Source organism: Phytophthora sojae, assembly GCF_000149755.1.
Source record: "Phytophthora sojae unplaced genomic scaffold PHYSOscaffold_3, whole genome shotgun sequence".
Lineage (NCBI taxonomy): Eukaryota > Oomycota > Peronosporomycetes > Peronosporales > Peronosporaceae > Phytophthora > Phytophthora sojae.
Window position 1 is genome coordinate 8,839,637 of NW_009258117.1, and position 19,201 is coordinate 8,858,837.

Sequence of the window (19,201 nt, forward strand, 5' to 3'; positions counted from 1 at the left end):
CGGAGTCGAATGAACGGCAGTGCATTGCTCAGTGCACCGAGAGTGTGGCACGAGAAGATTTATGTCTAGTGTGAGTGCTGTCGAGCGAACTAAGTAAACATCGGGTGATGTACGATGTCATCACAGTCTACCGTGGTGGACGAGTAACCCGTGGAGGATGACGAAAATGCGTGTACGAGAAAGCTTCTTTGTTGTGGGGTAAACTAGATGCGTTCTAGATCAAGGTAGTACCTGAGAGTGTCTACACTTTACTTGATGATGCTGCCGAGAGCGAGGACTCCAGTCAAATATCCCAGAGCGAGGTTGTGTGCTGCAGAGGCAGACAACGCCAATGTCTTCCGAGTTGGTGATAAACTTTGGATTTCTGAGAACAGATTGGATGGAGTGGGAGACAGTCTCATTCTATACTCGATTCACCGAGTGTGAATTGATGAACGACTAGGTGCAAAGAACATCTATACGGTTGCGGTCGTGTGCGATGGCCGAAGCTATTGTTCATAGTTGTGAGCGGTTGGCACAAGTTTGGTTGGCAGATGCGTCGGACAACTTGGCCGTCATGTTACCTCCGAATGAATACGGTCGATGTGTCGTGCTTGCGGATGAAAATACCTTGTGAATTGGGGGTAGCTGTGCTGCGATCAGACCGACAAGGTGAATGGTGTTGCTTCGAGTTTCCGGCTCGAGTTGTCGGAAACGGAGGAAGTCAGCTGCGGGCTGATGATGTTGAATACACGCTGTTGGGTTGGCTGCGTGCTAGCGATCAGTGGTTTAATGGTGATATCGGCTGCGGGTTGGTATGCTTGGTGTGTTTGATGAAATCCTACCTGAGGCTACAGTGGTAAGTTTTTTATTTTTGTATAGGAGCGTGTGCGCTTGGGATGGCCAGTACTTTGGCAAATGCGGTTTGACCAAGTACATGTTGTGCATCCTAAGTTAAGTGGGAGTACGAGAACGCGAGTGTGATTTCGAGGATAACTTAGTCTGCAGCAACTGTGTGTTGGCCGTGACTGAGGAACAAAGTGGTGGTTGAGGACCATGGCTACTCGAAGAGACCCGAGGGTTTCTGAGAATGACTCCTGCATGCGTGCAGTTGTTGTGATTCGCTGAGGTCAATGTAGTCAGGAAGAGTCCACGGGGGGTTTACTGCTTGCGGAGCTTTCCCCTACAACAACACTTGAAAAAATAAACACATCCTAATTTGACCCACACCAAGCAAGTCGCTCCTGTTTTATGATTAATCTACTTGTAGCTGTGTCACTGAAGCTCTCCTGCTCCTCGCTGCGGTCGCCGGAGAGGATTTCAAGGTGCTCCATGGGACTGAGAGTCTCATAGATTCTAACGTGGGCATCTACTGCGCCTGCTTCGCAGCCGCAGCATCTGCCCGAGAATGCGTAATTGAACAAATAGTTGCGCACATCGAAGTGCATCGATACGGAAATGATGTTTCAGCCAAACCTGTGTGAGGCTGGTACCAGCAAGCCCCGCTCTTCTTTATCGTGGTGGGTTCTCAGGAACCGAAAGTCACCAATTGAGGTTGCCTGATGTGATGAGGCCATCGGTGACATAACACCCTGGTCAGCGTCCAATGGCTGCGTTGGCGTCAGCAACGAGAGAGCTATTTCATTCATTTTGCAGGTAAGGTATACAGTGCTCATTTTTGAACTATACAGTCAAACCTGTTTATATGATCCTCTCTATTTGAGCCATGCCGTTTATTTGATGCAGGCTTTGTCGCTACCAAATATTTCACTTAGTTTTTGTATGATCTCTGTTTATATGCATACAAGGTATATGAGCCACATTTTTGGGGACCAAATTAGGTCTCACCTGTTTATATGATTCACACTGCTCACGGCCACACACTCTTCAAAGCACCACTGCTCAACACTCAACGCCTACCGCAAGCCTTCTTCGCTCGCCATGTCTCCTCGCACCTGTCTGACGCTAGAACAAAAGCTTCAAGTGCACCTAAAGCTCAAGCAGAATCCTGGCATGAACAACCCCATGCTCGCCGAGTGGATCTACGCAACTTTCAAGGCCCGGGTCAGCCGTGCCACACTCGCCCGACTGCGCAACCTGCCTTCTTCCTACTTCAGCCACGTCGACCTGAGTGCGACCAAGCGGCGCCGAGTGAAATTCCCTCAGTTCGAGCGGGAACTGAGGGAATTTTTCTTTCAGAACGAAGCTAAAACGGCGATGGCGGACGACGTGCTCCTGCTGAAGGCGCATGAGCTGGCGGAGCGCTTAGGAGGAAGAGGAGGAACAGGAACCCGCACTTCAACCTGCCATTGCTCTGAGACACTGCATGGAGCTGGCTGCATTTTTGCTGCAATGCGGAGAGCAGACTGACAGAGAACGAAGAGCTTTACAGACCGTGACCGCTTTGGTTCGAGAGACTACGGTGAAGGCAAAGCGGCAGCGAACTATATGCACGATTTCTTTACGTGCACCACATAATTTGTTTAACTGAGTCCATTTTATATGAGTCATTGTAGTAGATGGCCACCAACAGGGCCTCATATAAACAGGTTTGACTGTATTGTGTGCTAACGATCAGATGAGAGAGCTACAGTAACGGAACGAAGGAGAGACGCATGGTGCGATGATCTTGACCTTTTAACTTGAGTATGTTAGCTAAGTGACAATAACGATCCTCAATTCAAAAACCAAACAAACAATCAAACAACTCCAACATTGCTCGTCGATGCTTCTGTCTCGTCACTTTCGCTTTAGACACTAGGAAGCCCGTCAATCATGTACGGACACGTACACTTAGGGGTAAAGACTCGCTAACCATTGGAGATAAGTGCCATGGCGATTCATGCTAACATTACTCAACGTACTCGTATACTCTAGTACAGTACAATATATCGCTATACTAAAGGCAAGTATGGCAATATATTGGGGCAAATATTGATATTGGTACAATCTTGATTGTGATGACTGCCTCGCCGACAATCAATATCCAATATATATTGTCCGATCCCTGCCGTGCCGTCCCTAGCGTGGATGCAGTAGCACAAGGATTGATGTCGCGCTCTGGCGACGCCGGCTGGGCGCTAATGCAGGACGCGGCTGCCAGTCTGCCCTTTATTGACTTTTGGGAATTGTGAACGTGGTCATGCACGGCAAACACTTTCGGTCGTCTCGATATAGAGCCCACAACCATCCGCGCGCACCCCCAGAGATCTCTATCTAGCGATTAATCCCGTAGCACGACTCTTGCTGCTCCGATCAGTATGGAGTGGTATTGAGTTTCGAGGCTCACAGTAGTTTTTCTGTGCGTTTGACGCACACAAATTCGTAAGGACTCTAGCGTAACAGCAGTTTGTATGGAAAGGTCGCCATAGGCAAAAAGAATTCGTGTGCGCGCAGACCACAGGAAACCCAAAAGTTTTCATACGAAAATGAGGTCAGACGCACACGAATTCAAGAGAATCAAGCATTGAAGTCAAAGTATGGGGAGAGATTTAGCGTCTTAATGTGCTATCTAGCTTTGCCCGCACAATTCGCTCCGATCCCGAGTTCGCTGCACAGCTCAGGGCTGAGAGTAGGACGTCCTCCGACCACGTGAGACTGCTGCACATACCAGAGCGTTTTCAGCCTAAAGTGCTGGGCGGCGCCCATTAGAGCTTGCGTGGCCAACTCCGAAGGGATGGTCTGCGCGACCTGCAAGCTTTTGAGTACATTAGCTTTGTCGTTGCTTGCTGCGCTCAGGAAAACTTCCGAAAACAGGTCCGGGGGAACTAGTCCGTTGCTGCACATGAAGCGCATGATTACTTCTTGTTCCTTGGTCACCCGCGGCCCTCTATAGCAGTATGACACGTTCGACGCTGCAAGCTCGAATCCCGCTGCGATGGACTCGGGCGAAATTGACTCCTTCTCGTGTAAGAACATCACCGCCTCAGTTGAACCAAAGTATGCGGCGAGTATAAATGCCTTATTCAACGTCTCGACAGAAATCCGCCCACGATCTCGAAAGAGTGCCATCGTTTCAACGCAATTACCCCGCGCTGCTCGAATAAACGCCCGATTCTCATCTTCCAGAGAGTCATGTCCGCGCTCGATTAGATACTTCACCGCGTTCAAATGACCCTCTTGCGCAGCCTCACCAAGCATGCTCGCTGGCGCGTTACGCTCGTACCAATCGCCTTGTACAAATTCTGGATACGCGCGATACAACCTTTCCATGAGTGGCTTGTTGTCAACACGGATGGCATCGTCGAGCGCTTTCCCGATATCCCAGTGATACTCGTACGGGTCCAGCAGCAGGTCCACCACGTGGGCATGCCCGTTGACAACGGCAGCAGATAACGTGTCGCTCCTATGCTTTGCAAGGGATCCCGGAGGCTGTTTATAGGGGTCGAGCCTTTCAACAGGGCAGGCCAAATCGATGACCCCGCAATGGCCATGCTCAGCAGCCGCCTGGAGAACTTCCCAGGAAACCCTTGTTTCGCTTTTCAGGGTCATAAATCGACTCCAGAAGACAACGAACTACGTCAATGTCGCCATTCTTGGCACCAACCACTGCAGCGTCCCATACATTATAGCAGTCGTCTTCCACGAGTTTCTCCAGCCACTGTACATCCCCCGTCCTCGCGGCCTCCATGATCGCCTCCTCCATCGTCATGAAAAACGCTTGAATCTGCTGCACGACGTGTTCCAACGCCTGGTGTTCGGATGGAAGCACTCGAATCACGCTCGCATGACATCTGATTTCGTCGATTTGATCTTCTTCATCATCCCCAAGTTCTTCATCTTCTCGTCCGTCTTCTTCCCTGTATACATGGACCGTGTCCTCCTCGGTCTGGTTCATCGTGTTGTTTCCCTCGCTGTTGCTTTCTTCCAATCGAGTTGAAGAGTGAGAGGTTCATCAACGCCTGATTCATTTTATCAACCCGTAGGGTGAATAGTTGATGCCAGATTGGGTTGAAAGCCTACAAAATCCCTGATATGAACATGGTGCACACTACCAGAACGAATCCTTGACTTCACAGCAGCCTGGATCGCCAATTCTCCCCCTCAAAATTTGTTTGGGCTGCTCGTCGCTTTCAGTGCTTCATTCAGAGTAGCAAGCGGCCAGTCTTCGCCCTTCTCCAGCAGCTGAATGACGGCTCGGTAGCTGCTTCGAGCTGCAAACATCAACGCCACTTGTTTCACGGACCGCGAGATCTCGGGCTTGGACGATGCGCAGATGCCTTGAGCCAGAGCATTTTGCAAAGCAGAATGCTCGGGCCGCCGTATAAAACCACGACTAGGTCGATTTTGTATAAAAGTCCGAGCCCGGCACGTCTTACGCAGCGCGAAGGCGGTGCAAATCACGTCCGGGGGCATCCAACTTCTGTTGTGGTACAAGAAGGCACCCACAGCCTCGCGCTCCTCCTTCGGAATTGTCAAGACAGTCGACCCGATGCCGGTCACGTTCTCAAATGCGGCTTCGCAGGTATTTTCTAAGAGGAATTTGGTCACGGAAAAGGATAACAACTTTCTCGAACGCTCGATAAATTCCTAAGGATATACAACGTACCTCTCATAGAGAAACGTAACGATCGAGAGCGACTAGAAATTGCCGCAGCTTCAAACGCCGTATAAAAAATAATTCAAGGGATACTTGTCCAGTCCCGATCTGAAAGACCGTTTCTTGCACATGTACAAGCAGTGCAGCGCGAGCTGAGCCAACCACGGTAGACACATGTCTGTTACATTCAACAACTTACTCTTATGCAGTGTCCGGAACTTTTCTCCAATCGTGCAATCGAATAGAGTTTAGAGCGCCAACGAGTCTAAGTCTGTACGCATTTTCAAATTTGCCTTGGCACTTCACTACAGCTTCTCCTCCCAAGTGTCAGTCAAGCTCTTCGACTGCATCGAGTATCAAATTCATCCTAGTTGCCACTACCACGGCCATTCTCTGCGTATATGGAGTCAGCGCTGAAACGATTCAAGCCTTTGCTGCCGAGCACAGCGAAGGCGGCACCCGCGTGCGTTCTAGAGGGCCGCAGCGCCCGCCCTACAACTATGTATTAATAACACGGCGAGTAGTGCAGCAAGCCGGCGAGGCGAGCGGAACGGGGGCGATTACGTCACCCCCCCCGTGACGCTTGGCCTAATACTTTTTGGAACACCTGCTATTAATTAAAATGGGCCCACCGAGTAGTAGCAGCTATCGCTGGGGTCGGGCACCCTACTACTTAGTATAATAGCGCTGTAGCGAGGCTTGCTTCGTATAAACACATGCTACGATAATTGGTATGGTAGTGAGGGATAGTAGCGCATAAGTTAGTGATAGAGCAGCTGATAGTAAGCGATAGAAGCGCATAGTAAGCGACAACACTGCGCGTACATATAGTGGAAGGCGTTCACTGATACCCATAGCATATTTTTACTGTAATTATTTAGGAATGTACATACTTAAGTATGATACACTCCTGGCTACAATAATACGGCCACCCCAACAAAATACCATAACTCTGTCAGTTTTGCTTATTATGCGGTGCGGTTTTGACATTAGTAGCAAAACACGGTAAAAAGGCCTGACATGTGTTAACGCTCGCGTTTTTGCAATCTTACGGGTGGCTCACATACAAAAACTGTTTTGGCAAGGTGGTCACAACTTACGGCCACCCCATCCTAATACAAAATCCTATACTAATTGAATGCTTGTACAGAGTGAAGGTCGGGCAAATGACTTGAGATTTGTATGGGTCATGTTAGTGCACCTGAAAACCCCTTCTTCCTGCAGTGCTAAAGGACAACGGACGACTGCAGCAGCAACAAGTAAGGTAGATAATATTGTAACCGAAGTTGGAACAAGTATCGAGGCTTCAGTCCGCACACACGAGTACGATTCGACTCGTCACTACCAGATCAAATCTTCCCATACAAATCATATGGACGTTGTCACGACGCTACTTTAGATTTACGTGGGCATCTATATCTCCCTCAAAATCACCCGAGGTACCGCGCAATTTACTGGAGCTGTAGTTTACACTTATACTAAGATGACCAATGCCTTCATTCTTCTCTAGGACGCGATTTAGTCCAACTAGCGGGTTCACTAACATGACCCATACAAATCTCAAGTCATTTGCCCGACCTTCACTCTGTTGCGATTGTACACTTCGCAGTCTAGTTGTGTGTCTCCGTATCGAGGCACGTGCTTGCTGTGAAGTTGTTGCCAAAGGTAGGAAATTGTGGTACATGTGGTGGAATACTGGGATCTGATTGGCGGAGCCCCTAGATTTGACACTTCTGATTGGCTGAGAAAAAGGCAAGTTGAAGTTGCCTTTCTGGATACGATCTGCAACATTTACTTTTTGCTCCCCCGCCTCTCCTACGACGAAGTAGGAGGTATGCGTTGGTACGATTCATGTTTAAGCATAGGAGACTAGGATATAATAGTTAGTTTGGCCTAACTCATTCCAATTCACTTTCGGATTTCCTTCCTAACCAACACTCGACTACCAATCCTCGCCCGCATAATCTCAAGTGCTTATGAGCCCAACCTACGCAGACACCGTGAAGCTCGTGGAAGACAACTACTTCCACTGGGAGTTCAGCATGCGGATGAAGCTGTCGCGCAAGGGACTGCTGGCCTACATCGTCAAGCCAGAGTTCGACCAGTTGAGTGACCGCTCCACGGTACAATGGACGACCGACGATCTGAAGGCCCTTGGTGTGATCGCTGGGGACGTGAGTCTCACAACCAAGTCTACATCCGTGGAGCGACAACCGCTGCTGAATCGTGGCGCCTGCTTGAGGAGCCGTTCAACCGCAACACTCTCAAGAATCGGCTCGTCGTGACCAAGAAGTTGCACAACTTCAAGATGGAGCCCGGGACGCGGTTCGCGGCACATGTGGACCGGTTCAAGGTGCTGGTGCTGCAAATGGAGATGATTGGTGAAGCTCTGGACGAGACTCGTCAACCCGTGCTGCTGCTGGGCAGTTTGACGGAAGAGTACCGGATGATCAGTACCGTACTCGAGAACACGCCGAACATGACGTTGGCGTACGCGATCCAAGCTCTGTCTGGTGTTGAAGTCTCTGAGGATTCGACATCAGCTCGGGAGAAGGCATTTACAACGAAGAAGGAGTTCCGCAAGCGCGGGTTCTCCGGGAAGTGCTTCTACTGCAAGAAGCTCGGGCACAAGGAACTAGAGTGCCGCAAGAAGAAAGCCAATGAGGGACGTGGACAAGCCGCGCAGGAGGCGTCGGAATTCGCGTTCGCGGCTACGGGTGCAATGGCGAAGTCGGAGTGGCCTGTGGACTCCGGTGCCAGCTCGCACATGACCAGCGTCCGGGACAAGTTCCGTCCATGAAGGAGCTGAAGACGCCAGTCCGCATTACGATCGCGGATGGCACGAAGATCGACGCAGTTGCAAAGGGCACCGTCGGATTGAAGTTGATGGACGGGACGTCCGTCACATTGTCGGATGTTCTGTACATCCCGGAAGTTGATGGGAGCCTCATCTCGGTGTCGAAGCTGGCCGAGAAGGACGTCGACGCGCAATTCAGCAAGGACAAGTGTGTCTTTCGCTTTGGCGGCGTGACGGTGATGGAGGCCAAGCGCTGTGGAAACGTCTACAAGCTGAAGACAGTGGGACGAGGTGTGTCGTGCGGCGACGACATGTCGTAAGGAGCCATGGGCCGTCGTGCACGCCCGTCTCGGCCACATCCCGTACAAGCGCTACGAACAGCTGTTGAGCATGGCCGAAGGGGTACCGCGCATCGCGGGTGACGTGTCCATGGATAACATGTGCGCCGGATGTTGCATGGGGAAGATGCGCGCTGACAACTTCCCACGTCACCCTGACAACTTGGTCAAGAGTGCAGGTGTACTCGACTTGGTGCACACAGAACCGATGCAGACCAAGACACCTGGAGGCTGCACATATGCAGTGACCTTCATCGACGACTACTCGAGACACGTGACGGTGTACTTCATGAAGGCGAAATCGGAGGTGCTGTCGAAGTTCAAGATCTTCAAGACAGCAATGGAGAACGCAACGGGCAAGACGATCAAGCGCCTGCGTTCGGACAATGGCGGCGAGTACACAGGCAAGGAGTTCAAAGCCTACCTCAGCCGCAACGGCATCAAACATGAAAAGACGGTGCCGTACACGCCTCAGCAGAATGGATTGGCTGAGCGCATGAACAGAAGTTTGGTGGAGATGGCGCGCTGCATGCTCTACCATGAAGGAATCGACAAGAAGTGGTGTGCAGAATCTGTCAACACGACGGCCTGGATCATGAACCGGATCCCGAATTTGGTGACCGTCAAGACACCCCACGAGATCATGCACCGAGCCAAGCCTCAACTCAAGAACATGAAGGTGTTTGGTGCACTCGGCTACCCCCACATCGCCGATGAAAAGCGTCGGAAGCTGGATGCGAAGGCGTTCAAGTGTTGATTCCTGGGCTACGAAGATGGTGTGAAGGGATACCGCGTTCTGAACGTGGCGACGGGGAAGGTGCAAATCGTGCGCACTGTGAAGTTCATGGAGACGGCTGAACCCGACCACCTGATGACACGCCCGGAGATCGCCGACGATGAAGAACCGATTGCCACGGGCCCAAGCTCGGAACGAGTACCTGCATTGGTGCCTGTTCGCGACGTTTCGACTGAAGTTGAAGTTGGCGGCCCGACTATGTCACCGAATGACGTGACGACAGGTGGAGCAATCGTTCCGTACACTACCCATCCGATGATTACTCGGTCGCGTGCTCGTCACATTGAAGAGACCAACGATCCTGAGGAATCCCGAGCTCGCAAGAAGCAAGTCGTTGCGCCATCCGAGATCAGGACGAAGCGTCAGAAGGTGGACCGAGGTCGCACCAAGTCGGACGAGAACCAACTCACTATCCGCGGTGGGATGCTGATGGCTGCAACGGAGGAGGTGCCAAGGTCGTATCAAGAGGCGATTACGAGTGAGGATCGTGCCCAATGGAAGGCAGCGATTGCAAGTGAGCTCAAGTCGCTGATGACGAATAAGACATGGAAGTTGGTGCCCAAGCCCAACCACCAGCGCGCGATTGGCTGCCGCTGGGTGTTCGCGTTGAAGCGCGATGAGACGGGGAGAGTCGTTCGGTACAAGGCTCGTCTCGTGGCCAAGGGGTACTCGCAGCGCCATGGAATCGACTACGAGGAGACCTACTCGCCGGTGGTGTACCTGAACTCCATTCGTGCGAAACTCGCGAAGTGCTGCGCCGACGGAATGGAGATTGACCAGTGTGGCATCGACACTGCGTTTTTGTATGGAAAGCTCGAAAAGGAGATCTACATGGTGTTGCCTGAAGGACTTCGAGAACTGCTGGATTTGACTGAAGCTCAAGGTGAAGATGACGTCGTCTGCCTGCTACTGCAGAGTTTGTATGTACTCAAGCAAGCGTCTCGCGTATGAAACAGGACGATCGACGCGCATCTCAAGAGCATGGGATTTCGAGCTGCCGATGCCGACCCGTGTGTCTACACGAGAGGTGCTGGTGACGACGAGTGCATTGTGTGTCTCTACGTCGATGACATGCTGATCGCATCTCACCAGCGGACTATCATTGACTCGGTGAAGGCAGGCATCGCGGACAAGTTTCGCATCAAGGACCTCGGACGCGCTCGATTCATCCTTGGCATCGAGATCGACTACGACGTGGAGGCCAAAACGCTGGGCATCTGCCAGCGGACATACACCGCGTTGATCATCAACAAGTTCGGCCAGGAGAATGCAAAGCCGTGTCTGACTCCACTCGACCCAAGTGTGCAGCTGACCAAGGCGGACGAACCCCAAACCGAGGAGGACAAGGCCAAGATGAAGTTGAAGCCGTATCGCTCTCTCGTGGGAAGTTTGATGTACCTGGCGTGTGGAACTCGACCGGACATTTCAGCTGCAGTGGCCAAGCTGAGCCGTTTTCTGGAGAACCCCGGTGAGAAGCACTGGGATGCTGGTATCCGTGTGGTACGGTACCTGTTGAACACCAAGAATCTCGGAATCGTTTACGATGGATTGCTTGTCACGGAGCTCGTCGCGTATTCGGACGCCGAGTGGGCTGGCAACCGCGACGACAGACGCTCTGTAAGCGGAATGATGCTGATGATGTGTGGTACTCCCGTGGTTTGGCGATCGACTTTTCAGAAGACGGTCGCGCTGAGTTCGACTGAGGCGGAGTACATGGCTCTCAGCGAATGTGTGAAGGAGGTGGTGTGGATGAGCCTGCTGCTTAAGGCTTTGGGTGCGGAGCAAGTTGGACCTACGGTGATCTACGAGGACAACCAAGGCGCCATGGCGTTGGCGAAGAATGTCGGCTACCAAGCTCGCACCAAGCACATCGACATCCGCTATGACTTCATCCGCGAGAAGATCACGAGTGGTGTTGTGGAGCTCGACTACATTGAGTCCAAGAACCAACTCGCTGATTTCCTGACCAAGGGACTTTCCACGAAGCCTGTTCGCTATCTGCTCGAGCGCAGTAACATCACTGAGATGTTCGGGTAGACTGCAAATTGAGTGGATGTGCTGCGATTGTACACTTCGCAGTCTAGTTGTGTGTCTCCGTATCGAGGCACGTGCTTGCTGTGAAGTTGTTGCCAAAGGTAGGAAATTGTGGTACATGTGGTGGAATACTGGGATCTGATTGGCGGAGCCCCTAGATTTGACACTTCTGATTGGCTGAGAAAAAGGCAAGTTGAAGTTGCCTTTCTGGATACGATCTGCAACATTTACTTTTTGCTCCCCCGCCTCTCCTACGACGAAGTAGGAGGTATGCGTTGGTACGATTCATGTTTAAGCATAGGAGACTAGGATATAATAGTTAGTTTGGCCTAACTCATTCCAATTCACTTTCGGATTTCCTTCCTAACCAACACTCGACTACCAAACCTCGCCCGCATAATCTCAAGTCACTCTGTACAAGCATTCAATTAGTATAGGATTTTGTATTGGGATAGGGTGGCCGTAAGTTGTGACCACCTTGCCAAACAGTTTTTTGTATGTGAGCCACTCGTAAGATTGCAAAAACGCGAGCGTTAACACATACCAGGTCTTTTGCACCGTGTTTTGCTACTAATGTCAAAACCGCACCGCATAATAAGCAAAACTGACAGAGTTATGGTGTTTTGTTGGGGTGGCCGCATTATTGTGGCCAGGAGTGTAGCTACAGCGGCGCTCTGTGTTCATCTTAGGGGTATATTTAGCTACACTTGCTTGAACGTGTTTCGTATCTTTTTTTAACAGGCGTCGCCTCGAACAGGGAACATTTTTCCGTGCAGATCATAAATTCTTTTTTATTAATATGTCTCGGACCGATCTGAAACTTTGGCAACAAGCTCTGCTTGGTCATGGATAGGTAATTAGAGAGTTTGGGAAGAAGTGTGCTTGTGCTCCAGGTGCAATGAACACAAGATCAACAAGCCATACTGGAATGTAGTCAGAGGTTTATTGCAAGTTTATCATAACTGAACGGTCGCCGCTGCTTTCAGCTCCCTCATCTGGGCATCTGCACAATGGCGACCGATAAAGAAGAAGACGGTTTGCTGTTAGTGCGCACCAGAAAGCGCAAGCAGTCTCTAGGGCAAGGTGTAATATGTAACAAGGAAAATGAGAGCTTGCAGTCTGATGCTGCTGCGGCTGCAGCTGGATCAAAGCGTCTCCGAAGCTGCAATAACCTCGACTATCCGGTACGCTAAAAGAGCTTAATCACTAATAGCTTACTGAATTATACCTTTTGAGGTCTAACCTTGAGCTAATGAAACCATGAGCGGTACCTGGAACGGCGGGCGCAGCGGACACCATTCACGCCCCGCACGGGCACGTCCTGCTTCTACTGCGGCCAGTCGGGCCACTTCGTGAGGGACGGCGACCTGAAGATGGCGGACTTGGCTGCATCAGGACGCGGCGCACAGAACGCGAGTGCCGAGGATGGTGATGCGGGAAACGAGCAGCGATCATAAGGGCCCCGGCCTTATCGCTCGCTCTTTCTGACCCGGGCAAGAAGGAGAAGAAACGAGGACGACACCGGCGCGGTCGGCGACGGTGGGCGAGAACGTCTGACCCAGGTTCGGTTGGGCAAGACGGGGGACGTCGAGAGGAAAAAGACGGAAGACGTCGCGTGGACGAAGGCGGAGGACGTCATGAGGACGAGGCTGTTTCGGGAGGAGTGGTTCTAGGGGAAGCGGGAGGCCAGTCTGGGGATGGCGCCGTGCGGCCAGTGCGCGTGCCTACCCAGGCTGAGCAAGAAGACACGGTGGCAAGGACGAGCATTGCGGTATCACGGGCTGGGGATGGCGCCGTTTGACGAGTACGGTCGGTGCTCGAAGGTGGCGAGTCCGTACAGCGGCGCGTGCGATTCCAGGGCGACGAGGACGGTGCCGGCACGTTGGTCACCGGGGAGAAGACAAGCGCAGTGGACACGGCGGCGGAAGGCGACGCTGATGCGAAGAGTAGCGTCGAGACGGGGCGTAGCACCACGGCGAAGCCCAGCGACGGTGATGTCGTGGTCGGTGACAGAGAGGGTGTCGTGGACAGCATGGAGGACTGGACGGGCGAGCCGCACGGCGGGCCCAGCCGAGTAGTGGTCGACCTCGGCCAACTCTCAGGAGGACTTGCGGATGACGAACGGCGTGACCTCGTCGCCAGGCAACTGGACGCGTGGTTGACGGAGATGGCCAAGGACGGTGACGCGCAGACGTAGAACCCCCCAACCAAGGTGGAGGCATCCCCAGCTGCGCTGGCAACTGCGCTGACTGCAGAGTAAAGACGCCACGACTTGACGAAGGCCAAGGCACTACGGAAACGCGTTGCTGAAGCGAGTGTGGTGGCGGCCGAGAAGGAAGAGGAAGCGCGACGATTGCGGAAGCGAGAGAAGCGGCTAGCACGCGATAGGGGCGTCGGCAGAAGCGACTCGAGCGTGAGCAGCTCACAGCGGACATGGCGGTGGGCAGCTTGATGCTAACGGACTCCATGCTCAAGGAGCCCGACGGGAGCGAGACCAAGGGCGAACTGGCGAGAGGAGTGGCGGCAGAGGCACCGTTCCAGATGCCCGAGCCGAGTGAGGAGTTCAAGGAGGCGCTGAGGTGTAGCGCACGAGCAGCGCAAGCGCTCGGCGAAGTTCGTGGTCGGAAGGACGTCCTGCTGGACAGCCTGGCGAAACTGGCAGTGGCGGAGGAGAACCGCCAAGAGGAAATGGCCGGTGGAAGCATCGTGGGAGAGGTGGACATCCGTGATGGTGCGGCCAAGCAAGTGATCATGGCGACAGCGGGTCTGGACGCAGTGGAGCCCGACGAATGGACGCGGCCCGTGGAAGCGACAATCCGCGTCTCAAGAACGAGGCGCAGATTCGAGAAGCGAGTGCGGAAGGCGAGAGCGCGAGAGCAGCGCCGGATCCGTGAGTGGTTGGCCGCGCGAGCGAAGACAGAGGGCGGCTACGCCGCGCTTGGACGACGCGGAGGCGATGCACCGAGGTTACTGGCGGCGGCGGAGGTACACGCGATTGGCTTTGCGCTGCCGCGCGCCGCCGAGCAGATGATGCAAGCGATCAGGGGCAAGAAGCCCATGAAGCAGTACCGCTACCATAGTGGCAGCGTCTACCGGCAGCCGAGCATTGGCTGGATCGACGAAGGGACGCGGCCAGTACGAGTGGGGAGACTACGGGCAGTCCGTGCACCGGCGACGGACACGTTGCCGACGGCACGAGCGATGATGCGAGAGCAGTGGTGCGACGTCAAGTTGGACACGGGTGCGCAATACACCGTGGCCGGCTTGTCGTGGAAGCGCTTGGGCATACAGCAGGACGAGCTGCCGCCAGTGGACTTCGTCGAGGGGTTCACGGGCACCGTGGCCAGAGTGCTCGGAGTGTTGCAGTTCAAGATGGAGACGCAGTACGGGCAGACAATGTCCGTGAAGGCGCTGGTGGTCGAGGGCGCTGCTGACGAGTTCCTGCTAGGAGAAGATTGGATGCTGGGCAACGGGGTGAAGATCGACTTCACCGCTTGCGAGATGAAGTGGTTCAGCGGGGACATCAAGAAGATCATGCCGTTCTCCTGCACCCGTGAAGGGCCACAGGACGAGCGGGCGATTCGGGTGAGACAGGTGCGTCGGGCGAAGATCGGCACTCGGACCTGTCACAACGTGGAGCTGGCAGTGGCAGCGCCGGAGGGCACTACGGGCGTCTTCATGCCCGCCCCGCGCAAAGAGCTACACATGTTGTTGGCTCCAACGTTGACGACAGCCCGAGGTGGCAAGATCGTAGTCCCGATACTCAACCCGGTAGGACGAAGGGCGAAGCTACCAACGCGTGAGGTGCTTGGCACATGGGCACCGAGGAGCGACGACCTTGACGTGATGGAGCTGGGCGGCGCTTTGAGCAGAGACAAGGTGAAGGAGTGGCTGGAGCGTGAGCTGGGCGCCAACCCCGAGCCGTTATGCAATAAGGACGAACCTGACATCGGGGACATAAGCGCAGAGGACAAAGAGTTGCTATTACGAGTTCTTAGGAACTACCCTGTGCTGGAGCACGAGGTGGAGTACAGCGTCAGGCCGGGCGGGCCGACAGACAGGAGGTGGCTCACGGCGGACGAGTTCGAGACGCTGCTCGATGCCGGAAAGATCGAGGGCGATCTTCCAACCGGGGATGGTGAGTAGTTGTGTGGCCCGTCACACGGCCAACAGCCGCGTGTCCGAGCTGCTGGACGTGCAGGAGTTGACGACAGACGTGATGTGGCGCACCATGGTGGTGTCGGTGACGACGATGTACGACTAGATGCGGCCAGTGGCAGGGGCAAGTCAGCGGGCTGGAGCCACCGACCAACGCTGGAAGTGGGCGATTGAAGTTGAAGCAGCGTGACTGCCGAAGATCGCAGGAGGGACGACGTGTGAAGGCGAGTCAAGGTGGAAGCATGCCAGGAGGCGAGGCGACGCCAGCGGAGCGAACGTGAGGACAAGAAGTGTCGAGTCGACAAGAAGGGGGAGAGGTCCAAGTAGGATAGGAAGGGCGCTGTAGCTAGAGTTAGTATAGGCGATGGAGGGGCTACGGTAGATAGGAGGGAGGAGAGCGGCGGTCGTGTCGACTCGACCCTCAGTTATGATTTGTTGCGGGACGTGCAGCGAGTTGAGACTAATACATTGATCTGCGCCGGAAGCACGGGTTGCTGACCTTCGTACTGCGGCGGAGGGCGTCGGCGAGGTGGCGAGCAGTAAGGGAGAGGTAAGCTGAGGTAGAGCTCGCACATGATGAGGGCAGTGGACAAGTAGAGTGACGGGACCGTGGAGAGAGACCACGGGGGTTGTGGCGGAGCGCCTCGACCGAGGGACAAAGGGTCCACGTGTACCTACGGGTAAAGGACACCTGCGTCCGTTGCATGTAACCGGGCTAGTTGCGGGGAGCAGGCGGCGGGGCTACCCGACCGTCGGTGCCGATAACGCTTCCTCCCAGTCATCTCTATCCGTCACGAGGTGGCGGCCAGTAGCTGTCTGGTTGGCCACTGTAAGAACTGCCTCGTGCTGATGCCACCGCGGCTAACCCGCTACCTAGGTGCAGAGGTCTGCAATCGATGACGGCTGGCTGACGACCTGTAATGGATGGGGCAGGGAGGTTGGCGCTAGCTACAGTAGTAGATATTATGACAGTCACTGAGCGGGAACTTTTTGTCATAGTTTACGCTGAGATTCCCTCTCTAACCATGTTATTGTGGGAAACTGTATTAGCATAACGCAAAAGTGAATTCATAGTTACGCGGTGCAAGGTTCTTACTTTCAATGTCTTAGCTACTATAAATGCAGACAGATGCTAAAATGATGATGTTTGCTGCGTAGTAGAATAATAAACTGATAGCCACATTAAAAAAATGAGTGTTGAAGCAGGTTACGTAGAAGTTTGTGTACCCCGCAGCTCCAAAGACATTACGGGCCAAACGAAAGGCTGAAGCGACGTTGTATACTCGGTATTTTAATAAAACATACTTAGTAGATTGCAAACTAAATAACAGAGAGCTATGGTTACATGACAAACTCAAGAAAAGCACGTACATAGACTTCATTTGGCACGCCGTACAAGTGACAATGTTTTACCCTGCAACATGCATCTACCCATAGTCACTCCGACGTGGGAATAGTGTTTTAAGCTGATAACAGCCAAGTAACGTTACTAAGAGTACTTCCGTCACAAAAAACTCTTACATGCACACAATCGAAATGAATAACATTTGAACTGGATAAAAGCCCACCGGAGCGAAGCGGAGGTGGGTGGCCCTATCTACTGCAACTAACCACATAACTACCGCCGCGTAGCGGCGGCGCTCGGCTAGTCCTAAGAATCAATCAGAAAGACGCGTTGTCCTTGTGTAGATCACGCTTATTCACTAAGTACGAATTCCAATAAGTCCGATTTGCTGCCGAGCGCAGCGAAGGCGGCCCCGTCGCCGAAGGCGACCCCCTCCGGGGCCGCAGGACCCGCTCCGGCCTCTGTAATACTAACCTGCTCACGTATTTTTCGAATTCTGCTGCCTACCTGGGTTTCGTAAATTGTAATATTGCCAACGACACGTATATTCAATTAGGTACGAATATCAATCTTCGACAGGGAATCGAGGCCAGGAGCGTGGCTAAGTACCACACGGGCTTTCCAGCTCTAGTTGATGGCCCTTGGCGCTAGGACCAAGCGTTTACACTATAGCTGGAGTCGTCCGAGGTGGCGAGAGGAAGTCGGGTTGGTGCTGCTGTGTTCCCAGCGTTTTCCCGCGAAGCCTCAAAAACATAAAAGCAAAAACCTATGAGAGTTAGAGATCGGACGCGGTCGTACTCTACTCTCTCGTAGTCACGCATATCCTGGTCGTGTCCTAAATGGATGCTAGGAGTCGGCCTACAAGCCCGATTGATGGGTTGTATGGTCAAAGGGGGTTTAGGCTCATGCTTTCCTCCTCGTGCACGGCACGTATAGGAGTCATGCATTGCAGGCATGTGTTGAATGAATCACTCTGAGTTTTACTCTACAACCGACAAGTGTCTTCCTGTCTCCCTACTCCTTTTTGCCACTCACTCGCAGCGCTAAAGCTGCTAGGTTATGAGCCCAAGATCTACGCGCGAGTGAAGTGTGCAGAACTAAGATCAAGTAGCCCAAGATGAGTGGAAACAACGCTGGCAACGCAAACAATGCTGGTGATGGAGCTGTGGGAACGCAGCAGCAACAATTCCGCGGCAGCAGCAAGCCCCCGCTCTTTGAAGGGACGTTCGAGCTGTATCAAGCGGAACTGGAACTCTATCTGGGCGACCGAGACGCCTGGGAGGTAGTGACCGGTGCCGTAGTTCGGCACGGCACGGATCAAGCAGAACAAGCAACGTTTGACAGGCGCGACCGACTGGCACGGGCGACAATCTTGCGAGGGCTTCGAGGTTGCAAGAACGACGACGCATCAAAGGTTTGCGGGATGACGACGGCCAAGGAGATGTGGGATACGCTGGTGGGAGATCACACGCAGCGCGACTTCTCCTATGCGATGTTACTGAAACGTCAGTTGTACCAGTGCTCGCATACGCCGGGTCAGTCGATGGCTGAATACATTCGGACTATGACCCAACTTCGGCAGTAATTGAGAAACATGGGTGCAGAACATGCAATTACAGACGCCGATATGGCGTGCCTGCTCTTAATGGGGGTTGCGATGACTCACCGTGAGTTACTGGAGCAATTTGACCTTCCGACTCGCCAAGGGAGCCCTCCACTCTCCAACAGGTGACGAATGCTCTCCGGTCTCGCGATGAGCGCGATCGAATGGCTGAACAAGGTGGGGGAGCAGTGGGTGCAGTGATGAGCATGACTGGCGGGGCTGGAAATAATTTTCGTAATGCTCCTGGCAATAGCTGGTAAAATGGCGCAGGCAACTATGGCGGCGGGGGTAATTATGGCGGTTGTGGCAATCGTCAATATGGTGGTGGTGGCTATGATGGTCAAAATGCATGGAATATCGGTGGTAAGAAGCCGATAAAGAAGTGCTACCATTGCAAGAAAGCAGGTCACCTTCGTCGCGACTGCTGGCACTACAAGAATAAATCAGCGAAGGTGAGCGCAGATGGGTCCGGCTCAAAGACGCAGAACCAGAAGAAGAAGAAGAAGGTAGACATCATGAAGGAGGTGTCAGGTGTCATCGACCACATGCAGTGGATCAATAGTGGCCACGATGACACTAGCAGTGATGAAGACGAGGAAATGATAGGCATGG

General features: G+C 53.2%; 4 protein-coding genes across 4 annotated transcripts; 2 read left to right on the plus strand and 2 right to left on the minus strand.

Moving 5' to 3' along the window:
- Positions 1-1,920: 1,920 nt before the first annotated feature.
- Positions 1,921-2,349, plus strand: PHYSODRAFT_330003 (hypothetical protein; the record flags this gene model as incomplete). Its single annotated transcript, XM_009526576.1, has 1 exon — positions 1,921-2,349. The coding sequence occupies one exon, from the start codon at positions 1,921-1,923 to the stop codon at positions 2,347-2,349; it is 429 nt and encodes a 142-aa protein (XP_009524871.1).
- A 1,137-nt stretch (positions 2,350-3,486) lies between these two features.
- On the minus strand, positions 3,487-4,816 carry PHYSODRAFT_330004 (hypothetical protein; the record flags this gene model as incomplete). The annotated part of the gene is made up of 2 exons (XM_009526577.1): positions 3,487-4,425; positions 4,499-4,816. 2 exons carry the CDS (start codon positions 4,814-4,816, stop codon positions 3,487-3,489), a joined length of 1,257 nt encoding a protein of 418 aa, XP_009524872.1.
- Positions 4,817-5,022: 206 nt separating this feature from the next.
- Positions 5,023-5,534, minus strand: PHYSODRAFT_330005 (hypothetical protein; the record flags this gene model as incomplete). The annotated part of the gene is made up of 3 exons (XM_009526578.1): positions 5,023-5,198; positions 5,298-5,450; positions 5,528-5,534. 3 exons carry the CDS (start codon positions 5,532-5,534, stop codon positions 5,023-5,025), a joined length of 336 nt encoding a protein of 111 aa, XP_009524873.1.
- Positions 5,535-18,103: 12,569 nt separating this feature from the next.
- On the plus strand, positions 18,104-18,571 carry PHYSODRAFT_330008 (hypothetical protein; the record flags this gene model as incomplete). The annotated part of the gene is made up of 1 exon (XM_009526579.1): positions 18,104-18,571. The coding sequence occupies one exon, from the start codon at positions 18,104-18,106 to the stop codon at positions 18,569-18,571; it is 468 nt and encodes a 155-aa protein (XP_009524874.1).
- Positions 18,572-19,201: the final 630 nt, after the last annotated feature.